Source organism: Chinchilla lanigera, unplaced genomic scaffold (genome assembly GCF_000276665.1).
Source record: "Chinchilla lanigera isolate Chin_1 unplaced genomic scaffold, ChiLan1.0 scaffold00129, whole genome shotgun sequence".
Classification (NCBI taxonomy): domain Eukaryota; kingdom Metazoa; phylum Chordata; class Mammalia; order Rodentia; family Chinchillidae; genus Chinchilla; species Chinchilla lanigera.
The window spans coordinates 274,313-285,758 of record NW_004955530.1 but is presented as its reverse complement, the minus strand read 5'-3'; the positions used below and the strand labels follow the sequence as shown (position 1 = coordinate 285,758).

General features: G+C 44.1%; 1 protein-coding gene across 2 annotated transcripts in view; it reads left to right on the top strand.

Annotated features, from left to right (window-relative positions):
* Positions 1–1,390: 1,390 nt before the first annotated feature.
* The window catches only part of Btnl9 (butyrophilin-like 9), a 20,454-nt gene continuing 10,398 nt past the window's right edge, over positions 1,391–11,446 (top strand). The window contains exons 1-4 of one of the 2 annotated variants that reach the window (XM_013507547.1): positions 1,391–1,656; positions 5,812–5,946; positions 7,675–8,010; positions 10,217–10,498. In XM_013507547.1, coding sequence (XP_013363001.1) covers positions 5,835–5,946; positions 7,675–8,010; positions 10,217–10,498 — 730 coding nt within the window. In that variant the 5' untranslated portion in view covers positions 1,391–1,656; positions 5,812–5,834. The remainder of the gene's footprint in view (positions 1,657–5,811; positions 5,947–7,674; positions 8,011–10,216; positions 10,499–11,446) is intronic. The other variant, XM_005410120.2, reaches the window with a different exon arrangement.

Sequence of the window (11,446 nt, the reverse complement as noted above, 5' to 3'; positions counted from 1 at the left end):
AGTTACCTGACTCCTCAGCTGGTCAAGACTGACGAGATGTTCAAAGCTGTAAACCTGTTACCTTTGAGTAACTGCCTTTGTTCAGTTCATCCTTTCCCACCACAAGAACCAATGAGGAAGCTGTTCACATAGAAAGTTTACCTGGAAAGAACAAAGAATCTTTTCAGGAAAACGCAAACCAGAGCGTTCCAGCCACCCACTGGGGTGACAAAATCCCCAATCTATTGTTCATCTCTTGGAAAAGTTTGCAGGCCCAGTCACCCTGGCTCCATCTGAAGGCCCAACCCTAAAGAGATGTGCTTCCACCCACAGTTGTAATGTGTTGTCATCTTCTGCATTGACCCCACTGAAGGCCTAGCCCTGCCTGACTGCCTTTAATATTTCTACCCCAGAATAGTTTCCAACTTCTTCATTCTCTGATACTGCATTTAAACCCCTTCCTCCCTAAGAGAGGTGCTTCCCAGGCATTTCAAAGCCAGTAGTCCCTCTCAGGTATTTGTCATAAATAAACCCTGTCATTGCTGCAAGTTTTTGTCTCTGTCTTTATTTCCTATAGCCAGTAACACGTTCAGCCCCTTCCACTGACCTAAGGACATTCTTGTGCAGCCAGATGCCCAAATTCCTTCATCACCAGCATGCCTTTATACACACAGTCACCGTCAGGTCTGGCTGGCTCTTGCTTCCACCTTCTTATTCAGATGCCTGGCACCTGCATAACATTCTCTCCAAATATGAGGTGTTTCTGGAAGTTCCAGGGGGTGGGGGATCCTGCACATGCTTGAGTTGCCCTGTGCCACAGGTCTGACTTGTGTCCTAGGGACAAAATCAGTGTGGTGTGCAGATGGGGATGGAGTTTGGTCCACTGTACATCTTTCACACCAGTACCAAAGTTGCAGCGTAGCCTATCTGGGTGAGATGGAGTACTGCTTTTTTTTTTGAGCTCTGCTCCACTAGAGAAATCCTAGTGTGGCACTCACTTGATTTCTAAATTGTAGAGACAACTCTTGAAGGTTTATTAATGGCAGTGTTCCCAGGCTATGTCCTTACTGACTTTTTCCTGCAGAGAGAAGAGTATAGCGCATTAAGTATGAGGTGGGCATGAACATTGTTTCATCCTTTAGCAAAGATTACACTTTAGTCTCTGACTCCTTTCCTGTGATCATGAGTGGAGAGGAGCTAGCGAGGGATGGTCACCCTACCTCTCCAGAACCCCAGCTTGACCTGTCCAGAGATCCTGGGCAGCTAGCTGGAGCACTATCTCCACTCTCAGCCTCTGCAGCTTCCAGTGTGCTCTGCAAAGCTGTCAGATAACTTTGCCCTCCTTCTGAGATCCTGGAGTGACTTTTTCCATGGGAATTTAATTTAATTTTTTATTTTCCTCACAGGGACAGGATGTGACGGGGACTTCCTTGCTTTGTTCTATCTATCTTGGTGTTTATAGCAAAGGGCAGAGCCAACAGCATATGTCTTAAAGTGGAAGTTGGGAATAATTCTGTCAGAAATGAACTATCCATCTGAACTCAGCTGCCAGTCCATGTCTAACAGTCTTAGCACCAAGAACTAAGATACTTCATAACAATCACTACCATTCCTTGCAGAGGAGGTGAAATCATCTGGACTCATCTGCTTTTCGGAACCTTTAATGGTACCTGAAAGGTATGTGTCTGATTCTCAACTTGTGGCTAAGCCTCCCTCTTTCAGAAATGGACAGCAGGAAATAATTGGAAGTTTTTCAGTGTGGCTAAGAGGAGATCCCTTAGGGAGATGCCCCCCTCCATGAAGCGTTTTCTCTGGTGTCCTATTTTCCTCTCAAATGAGGCCCTTCCATTTTTTCCATCCCCCCCTCTTCTTCTTCTCTTTCTCCTTCTCCTTCTCCGTCTCTGTCTTCTTCCTCTTCTTCATGGAACTGCAAATTGTACCCAAGCCTCTATATACCCAGGTATTTATTTATTTATTTATTTTGTGACAAAGTCTGAAATTTTTAAGTTACTCATTCTGGGCTTGAATTTGTGATCCTCCTGCCTCAGCCTGGTTATGCCACCACAACCAGTCAAGGCTACCTTCTTGAGGTGATTCATCTCCCTTAAAAACCAATAAGGTGGGAATCCTTTCATGGGTCTGTTGATATCAAATCAATACAGACTTGTGGGCAATAATGAGAGGTTGCTGGGGACAAAGAATTACAGTGGGTACAGTTTAAAGCCCCATCTACCCCTGGGGCTTTTGGCTTAGAACTTGAAAATAGAAGAGAGGCCAGATATATCAGTTGCACAGTTTGCAAAAGTAGAAAAGCAAAGCAAAATGCAAAGAGACTCAAGAAGGGAGGGACTAGAAGTCAAGAGAACATTGTGTGTTGTTTAGGAATTAGAGACCAGGAGAAAGTAGGAAGGGAGCTGGGGGCAAGGAGAGTGAGAAGAGAAAGTAGAGAAGAAAGAAGACAAGAGAGGGTAGGAGAGAACTGCCCTATTCCTGGATGGAGGGTGGCAGGGTTTCCTCAGCCCTGGTGCTCAGGAGCCCTCCTCATCCCTTTTAGCTCCAGCCTGGAGCAGCCCAAAGGCTCCTAAGAGAACCAGGAAAGCACAGCACATCAGCACAGCTTAGCTCAGTCTGAGTTCCTTTCCTGGCCATTTTTCCCTTCACTGGGTTCTCTCTTCCCCAATCAACCAACATGTCCACTTTCTTCTATTCCTTGCCTCAGGAAAACCTTCTCAGCAGGGCGAGAATCTGAAATGAATTACAGCCATGGTACATAGCGGAGTGTGTGCACTTTGGTCAGGATCATAGCCTGACTCTGCAGAGTGAAGTCGGAAAGGGAGGAGGCTGCTGTTTCAAAATGGGGTGCTGTTTAGGGACCCTCCAAAGACACTGATTTCCCTTCGGGAAGCTGTCAGACCACTTTCCTTCACCCTGAAGGCTTTCAAGGCCACAACCTTGAGCATTAAACAAAGGGACTCAGCACAATTACCTCCTACCTAAGCAGATGTTTTGACAAAATCTTAGGAAGACTCTGGCTTAAACCGTTTTATCTGACAGTGGGATTTTAAACTTTATATTCACTGGGTGACTGTTGGGTAGTTTTGGTGGCTGACACTGAGGACCCCAACTCTTGTAATGTGTGGTGAGATGCCTATAATCAGTGGCTTGGAGGTTGCTAACAAAGGGCAGTTGTTTCAGGTGGCAGCAGCTGGTGAGAATCTGCACTGAAAGCACAGAGCAAGGCTCTGGAAGCAGACAGCTCAGGTTAAACCCCACTCTACCACCCCACTACCAGTGTGTGCAGAGCCAAGGCCATCAGCCCTTGTGCCTGTTTCCTTATCTGTAATTTGGATTTATTAGCAATATAGTAATGATATTTGTGATTGTGTAAATGCTTGGTAGACCAGAAGTGCTCAGTTGTAGCCGGTTTTCATTACTGTAACACTCGCACCTGTGTGGGTACACATCTGCATTTCCAGTCTCCTCTCAACAGCCTCTGTGATGGAAAATCCATGGGTTTATAGCAACCAAGAACTGGGATTCCCTTAGCTAGTCCACAATTCTTTAACGCATAGCCCCAGTCCCTTCACTCCCTGGGATCTATAGCTTCCCTAACTAAGGTAATTAGAGCAAGTGCTTGTTCTCAGGGCTGCCTTGCCCTTAGCTCTGAAGTGTATGTAATGCCCCATCACCTTCTCGTAGGAGAACAAAAGTCACCAGCTTGCCTCTGTCCTCAGGATCCAGCCCATTAAAAGGGATCCATCCCTATGCAGAGTAGGAGCCCCTGTTTCTTGGCAAGGCATTAGCTGTATGCTGATGTGCCCCTCATGGCTCTACCCTTATGGAACCCTACTCTATGTCTACTGTCCAGACAAAAAAGCATAAGAGGGACTAAGGGGGGAAGGGGAGAAAACACAAAAACCAGGAATAGTTCTGCTCCCTCCCTTCCAGGTTCAAGACCTATCACAGACACATTCCCACCACCAGCCACACTGGGCAAGGGGTCAGGCTGTCCAACCAGAGCCTTGCCCCTGCCCAAGTCCTCCACTGATACTAGTTATTGAGTGAATAATAATTTCAATTACTGCTAGCTGTCAAATAGCCAGGTCCTTCCAGACAGGACTCTGACCTCTTCCCTTTGAGGAATCCATATGATGTAGGAGTGCAGTCACCTCAACTTCCTCCTCTACTTCCCTCCACCCAAAGTTTCATCTCCATGGCAGCCCACTCACCTCTCAGGCCAGTACCTCTCCCTCCTATTGTATTTCTGTTAGGCAGGGTCCATCCCAACTCAGAGAGCCCTTCTAAGGTACCCCCTCACACCTCTGATTGTTGTATTATTGCATGACCCAGTGGTTTCTAAATTCTTTCATCCACATCATGCCAGTGACATTGCTGACAGTAGCCTGGGGCTTTGCTGCCACAGGACAAAAGAACGTGTACCACACCAAGCATTTGCAGCAGGAAAGCGCAGCAGAAGGCAAAAAGTTGCAGAAGCAGAAGAGGAAGCTGGGGGAGTGGAGAATAGAAACCCACTGTGGACCTTCTACCACTGTGATGAGATGAAGGAGAGAGAAGTGCACTGGAAGATGGAGAACAGATATGTGGAAGGTGGAGAGAAAAGGAGATGATAATTTATTTAAAGAGCATTGCTGGATGAGATGATGCATACCTGTAGTCCTAGAACTTGGGAGGCTGAGGTAGGAGCATTGTTGTGAGTTTGAGACTAGCCTGGGCTACAACAGCAAGTTCAAGGCCAGCCTAGATTACATAACCTCGACCCTCTCTCAAAAAAAAAAAAAAGTAATAATAATAATAAAGAGCATCTAGCCAACTTGTGGAAGGTTTAACAACCCTCCAAGTTGACATTGGTTTCTTCCACTGTAAGCAAAGAGATTTAAGTTTATCCAGTTATGAAACTTGCTTAATATCTCACAACTTAAGGGGCTGCAGATGTAGCTCGGTGACACAGTGCCTGTCTGGCAAGTACAGGCTCTGAATTTGATTCCCGACACCAAAAATAAAAAATCTCACAACTTAAATGAATGGGAAATATGGAGAGTCTTCTGTGAGTCCAAAGATGTGTAGGCCATACCATGTTTGCTGGCCACTAGGGTGTGAGATATTACAACAGGGCCCAAGGGGACATTAGACTTAAAGAAGAGAACCCTTACATGGGCTAGGACTGGGTGTCCAGAATGGGGAATGGGTGGCTAGAATGGAAGACCCCATTATTGGGTATGCTACAAACATAGGAAAGTAGCCAGCTCCCCTCCCCCACTTGGAAGCAACACCTGAGGCCTCAAGCCTGGATAAAAATGTTCCAGAGTATTGTTGAATTAGCAGGCAGCCACCAGGCATACACTCCAGTTTGGAAGCAGCAGAACTCTATGTTTGTTCCTTTCTTGTGAACATGATGTTCTAGGTCAAAGAGAAATGAGAGCAAGTTTAGATCATCAATAGTGAGAAAAAGATTATCCAGAGATTTCTTTTTGTTTGGAGAATGTCCCTCACCCCAGAGGTGGGTGGTGCTGAATCCTGACACAATGTATGGCTCTATTCCTGGATCTAAACAATAAGCAGTTCAGAGGCTCTTTCCTGTGGGACCCTTCAGCTCCATCCACCTGCAGCTTTATCAGTTTGAGCAAGGCCAAAGAGACTATTAACAGTGTTGCATGGTAAAATTAGAAGCAGTGCCTACATTCAGCCACAGCATAAAAGGAGGCATATCCTGAAACTGTTGTAAGGAATTCAAGAATCAGAAATGCTTATTAAGGCCCCATGGGCTGCGTTCAGATGGCCTATGTCATTCACCATGTCTTTGTCTCTCTCCAGGTGGCTTTCACTACTGATAACAGATGGCAGACTTCTTAGTAGCCCTGGAATTTTTGAAGGGGGTGCCTTTGCCCAGCAGTCTCTTGATCTTCACCCATGTTCTACTCTTTCTTCAACCCGGAAAGGCGATCTCAGGTAGTGTCTTATCTCAGTCATCTGCAGCCCCACCTGCCATGACTGAGCATCCCTCCTACCATGTACCACTCATTCCCCACAGGCTGAGATACAATGACACCACACTGGGCCTTGCCAAGTGCTAAACTTCACAAAGATTTCCATCCCAGTGGTTAAAGAGCCACTGCTGTAGCCTATGCAGTGTCTCTGCTCATCCATCATTTTTTCAGCCCTAGCACACTTCTCAGGGCCTTGAAGTCCATAGGCTTAGCAGAACTCATAACAGGAGGGAACCAGGAAACTCTTCTTTGTGTTGGTGCTGAGCCAGCTGGTTTAAACCCCACTAACTACATAGCTCTGGAAGACAAGAAAGACCTCTCCTGGCATACTACCTCTCATGAAAAGCAGACAACAGAGGTTGTAAATTAATTACACACATGGAATCCCCTAATGTGTGTAATTAGGCTGCAATTGGGACATCAGGGTGACTGAGGTATTCTTCAGGGCTTCAAGCAGCTCAGAGTCAAGGGAAGGGGATGCTTATGACATAAATAGTGGCAAGAAAACCATGCCTAAAGACTTTGGGAGTTAAGCACAGCTCAGAACAAATCTCTTCTCCTGGAAAGCCAACAAGAAGCATAGAGAGGAGGTAATGTCTATGCAAATCTTTGCAAGATGCACACTCCAGGAAGCACATGGAGGATAAACTGAAGCAGGGTGTATCCAGGGAGAGAGCCAGACATCAGGTATATGGGAAAGATACCTGAAGAGATCCAAAAAGGGAAGATAATAAGAGGGTGTTGAGAATCTACCTAGTGGGCAACATGTTGTCTCAAATAGAATAAAGAAAGACACAACTTCATGTTCTGTAGATGAAATGAAGGGATCTCTGGTTGTTGAGAGGTGGGAGGAGGTTTTAACTAAACTTACAAAGAATGAAACAGACTAGTGGGACAGACTGGAACGGCCACATGGAGACACCCTGGGAAGGAAAGAATGATCAAATGAAAGATCATGATCACCAGAATCTGGTTGGCCTTTAACTATGAAAACCCATGAAGCAAGGAGAATATACATTATTTTATATTATATATACATTATACGTATGTGTATTGCTTTTAGAGAATTTATACCTATGTAGTACCTTAAAAATTAGAATAGCAAAGAAACAAAAATAAGAAAACACCTATCCCCATCATGCAGAAATTTCTGCCATCAACAATTTGGTGTCTTCCCTTTCAGATCTTTTTCTCAGGGCATCTATGGAAATATGTAATTTTTTACTCAATTGCATAGTATACATTTTAGTTTTAAGATTTGGTCTTTTTGGTCAATGATTGCATGTAATTTATTTCCCTGGCCATAACTGTCAACAAAATAACGCTTTAACCTGGTTGGTTCAAACCAATAACCAGTCTAAGACTGCACTTTTTCTCTGACTGTAACATCCCATTGTGTTTCAATTTTTTTTTTTTTGGTACCAGAAATTGAATTCATGACCTCAAGCTTGCCAGGCAGGCACTGTGCCACTAAGCTATATCCCTGGCCCACCCCCATGTGTGTTTAAACCTGTGTGCTTACATTTTTCAAGAAACCAGGCCAGATGTCCTTGTAGTTATCTTCATCATTTGAACGTTGTGTTATCTTCATCATTTGAACAGTTTATTGTAGGTTTCTGACCTGTTAAATGACCTTCAAATGATATTTGAAAATGGATTGATTATGTCTGTGGTTCTGGTTTTGTCAAAGTGATAGGCCCTGGGGAATCCATGATGGCCGGCATTGGGGAAGAGGTGGAGTTCCCGTGCCACTTGTCACAGTACCTGGATGTGGAGCACATGGAGATTCTTTGGTTCCGGGGCCAGGCCTCAGATGTGGTACATCTGTACCAGAATGGGCAGGAGCTCTTTGGAAGGCAGATGGTGCAGTTCCAGAACAGGACCAAACTCCTCACAGATGAGATTACCACTGGCAGTGTGATCCTGCAGCTCCAGGGTGTGGCACCCTCTGATGAGGGTCCTTATGGATGTCGTTTCCTCTCCAGCAACTTCTCTGGTGAAGCCATCTGGGAGCTGGAGGTGGCAGGTATATGTCTGGCCAAGAGCCAGAAGGGTCAAGGAAAAGGTCAGTTTCCTAAGAGCTGCTTTTTTCAAGTAGATGTAGAATCCTGGAAGATATCCCTCATTTTAAATAAAGCTGTTGAAAAATAAAGTGGTTGATCCATCTGCAAAAGAACAAGAGAGATAGTTACACACACACACAAAAAAAAATGCTATGACTCTTAAACATGAAGATGATAATTATTACTTATAGCTACAGAAAGGCAAGTTAAACTACATCAAAATGCAAATTTTTACCTTTCAAACTGGAGGGAATTTAAAAGTTCCATGACACTGTCTTGGTAGCTCTTGGGAAAATGACTTTCTCTTATTTGGTTAGTGGAGTTCAAAGTAAAGAAGCTGCAGGCTGGAGGGCTAACAGAATTCTCTGTCTACCTTCCTTGGATACAACAATCCCACCTCCAGGATTTACCTTGAAGATATATCTCCGTAGCTCATTTATCAGTCTAACCTGTGTACCATTACTTCTAATTGCAAAACAGGGGAAATTGTCCATGTGTAAAAGCTGAATATGGTCCAGCCACGTAAGGAGTGTTGGAAATAAGCCCCAGACTCAAATTGTTGGTGCAGATAATAAAGCACTTAGACATCAAGAATTCCCAACAAGGCATTTTACTTCTGCAGAAGGGAGCAAGCATGAGATAGCAAGCACACAGGACAAAGGAGAGTTGCTCCTCTTATCCCTATTGAGGAGAAGCAGCTAACCTTTAAATTCATTGGCTGAATTCAAAAACTTATCATGTTTAATGAAGAGCAGTGCAAGTTTTGGGGCTTGGAGTAAAAGGTCTTTGGTTCTTATCATGAGGCAGAGGGTGATTAGAGAGAGGGAAGGTATGGTTTGGAATGAAGAGTTCTTGGTTCTTTATCTTGGAAACCAGTGTGTTCTGGGAAAAGGTTGATAGTCATCATTTCTTCAAGCTCAGGATATTAATGGGGAGGGGGAGTGAGTAGATGATCAAATCATTTAAACCCCAAAAGGAGTTGAATTGGCCTTGTGTTTTGACAGAAAAGACAAAGCCTCTTGCTCACATGATCGATCCATACTCTGTAGCTGGAAAAGTGAAAATGACAGTTCAATGACAGCTATGGAGTGATTCCTAGGGTATATTACTAAGAGAAAAAAAATCAAGATGCAAAAGAGATTTGTTAATGTGTTATATATTTGCATGCAGGAAAGAAAGAAGAACATTGCAAAAAGCAAATGAGAATATATTAGAAACTCATGAAATTGGTGACTTGAGGAGGGGACAGACTAAAAAGGGACAGAAAGGCTAGGGATGTACATTGTATACAGCACTAACTTTTTTTTTTTTTGTATTGAACCTAAGGTCTTCACATTAATTTTTTTTTTTTTATTTTCTGAGACAAAGGGTTGTTAAATCCCTAAGTTGTCCTGGCTGAGCTTGGTCTTGGGATCCTCCTGCCTCAGCCTCCCAGAATGCTTATATTACAGGCATGTGCCACCACATTTGGCTCAGGGTAGACATTTAGACAATATTAATGTTTTCCATATTCAAAACATATGGCTGAGTGTGTGGCTCAGTGGTAGAGCACTTGACTAGCATGTGCAAGAGCCTAGGTTCAATCCCTAGCCCTACAAAAGAATAGATAGATGGATAGATAAATAGATGATAAATAGATGGTAGGAAGATAGATGATAGATAGACAGATAGATGATAGATAGACAGATAGATAGATGATAGATAGACAGATAGATAGATGATAGATAGACAGACAGAGAGTGAGTGAGTTAACTACATGAGATAACTACATCAGACCTACATGGGGGAGACAAAGAAAGTCATATAATGCAAGAATTTGACCTCTAGTGAGAATCAAGAAAAAGAGGACAACCTATTCAATTCAGGGTGAGATAATTCTTTCCAAGTAACTGTCCCTTGCATAATATAACTAAATGCCAGTCGCCTTCTTCCACCCAAACTTCCAAATATCCCCCAAAGGTCCTATAGTACTGTTCTGTCAACTCATGCTACTGCAGGCTAGGCGGTTATTTGTAGTTGATGGGTAGGGGGTATCAGCCCACATAGGCATTAAGTGGGCACAGTTCCTGATGTCTTATAGTGACTGCAATGGTAAACAGAGTGGTGTGGACTTCATGTCCAACTTCTGGGAAGGAGTCTGCTCTTTCTCACTCTTTTTGCATCTCTTAGGGCTGGGCTCAGACCCTCATATCTCCCTTGAGGGCTACAAGGAAGGAGGCATTCAGCTGAGATGTAGCTCCACTGGGTGGTATCCAAAGCCCAAGGCTCAGTGGAGGGACCAGCAGGGACGGTGCCTGCCTCCAGAGTCTGAAGTCATCATCCAGGATGTGCGGGGTCTGTTCCACCTGGAGACATCTGTGGTTGTCCGAGGGAGAGCCCACAGCAACGTGTCCTGCTGCATCCAGAATCCCCTACTGCTTCAGAAGAAAGAGTTTGTGATCCAGATAGCAGGTCAGTTGGGTGTGCGCTCTCCTTTGCATTCCTAGATATCATGTTCTCCATGTCCCTTGGCCCAAATGTTCTGGAAGGATACAGTGCTCTGAGGCCTGGCTGAGTAAGGGGTGAATTGGTCTTGGTATTTAGAGTCAGGAACTGGACATCAGGAACTTACTGTGAGTGCAACGCACAACCTAAACTGTAAGTGGCCCCAGAGAGCCACCATTTCTGTGCAAAAGCCCATGCAAAAAACCCACAACTACAGGTCAGAGAGCATTAACAGAGCCACTGCTCCAAATTTCAGCCTTCAGACAATTGTTTAATGAACACCCACAATATGCCCTGAACTCCTCTTCATTTTCCCATTCCTGTGGGGGAGACAGACAATAAACGCTGAGTAAATCACATCATAAATTAGAAAGTGAGAGATGCTAGAAAAATGGGGAAAGGGGCCAGGAGTGGTGCTGGGGTTTCTCTATGGACTGTAAGAAGGTAATTTAGGGAAGTAGATGTTTAGGCAGTGAGTTGAAATTTAGGTCATTATTTAGTATCAAAATCTTATGAGAGCTGAGTGTGGTGGTACACAGCAGTTAGGAGGCTGAGGCAGGAGGGTTATTGTGAGTATAAGGCCAGCCAGGACGACATAGTGAGTTTAAGACTTGTTTAATGTTTTTGTTTTAATATTTAGTTCTTTGATCCATTTTGACTTTAGTTTAGTGCATGGTGATAGACATGGGTGTAGTTTTAGCCTTTGGCATGTGGAAAGCCAGTTTTTCCAGCACCATTTATTGAAGAGGCTATCTTTGTTCCAGTGAACATGTTGGCCCCTTTGTCAAAGACAGGGTAGCTGAGTGTGTTTATGATTGTTCCTGCATCTTCTAGTCTGTTCCATTGATCCTTGGGTCTGCTTTTTTGCCAGTATCATGCTGATTTTATCAAGTAGCTTTGTAGTATAATTTCAAG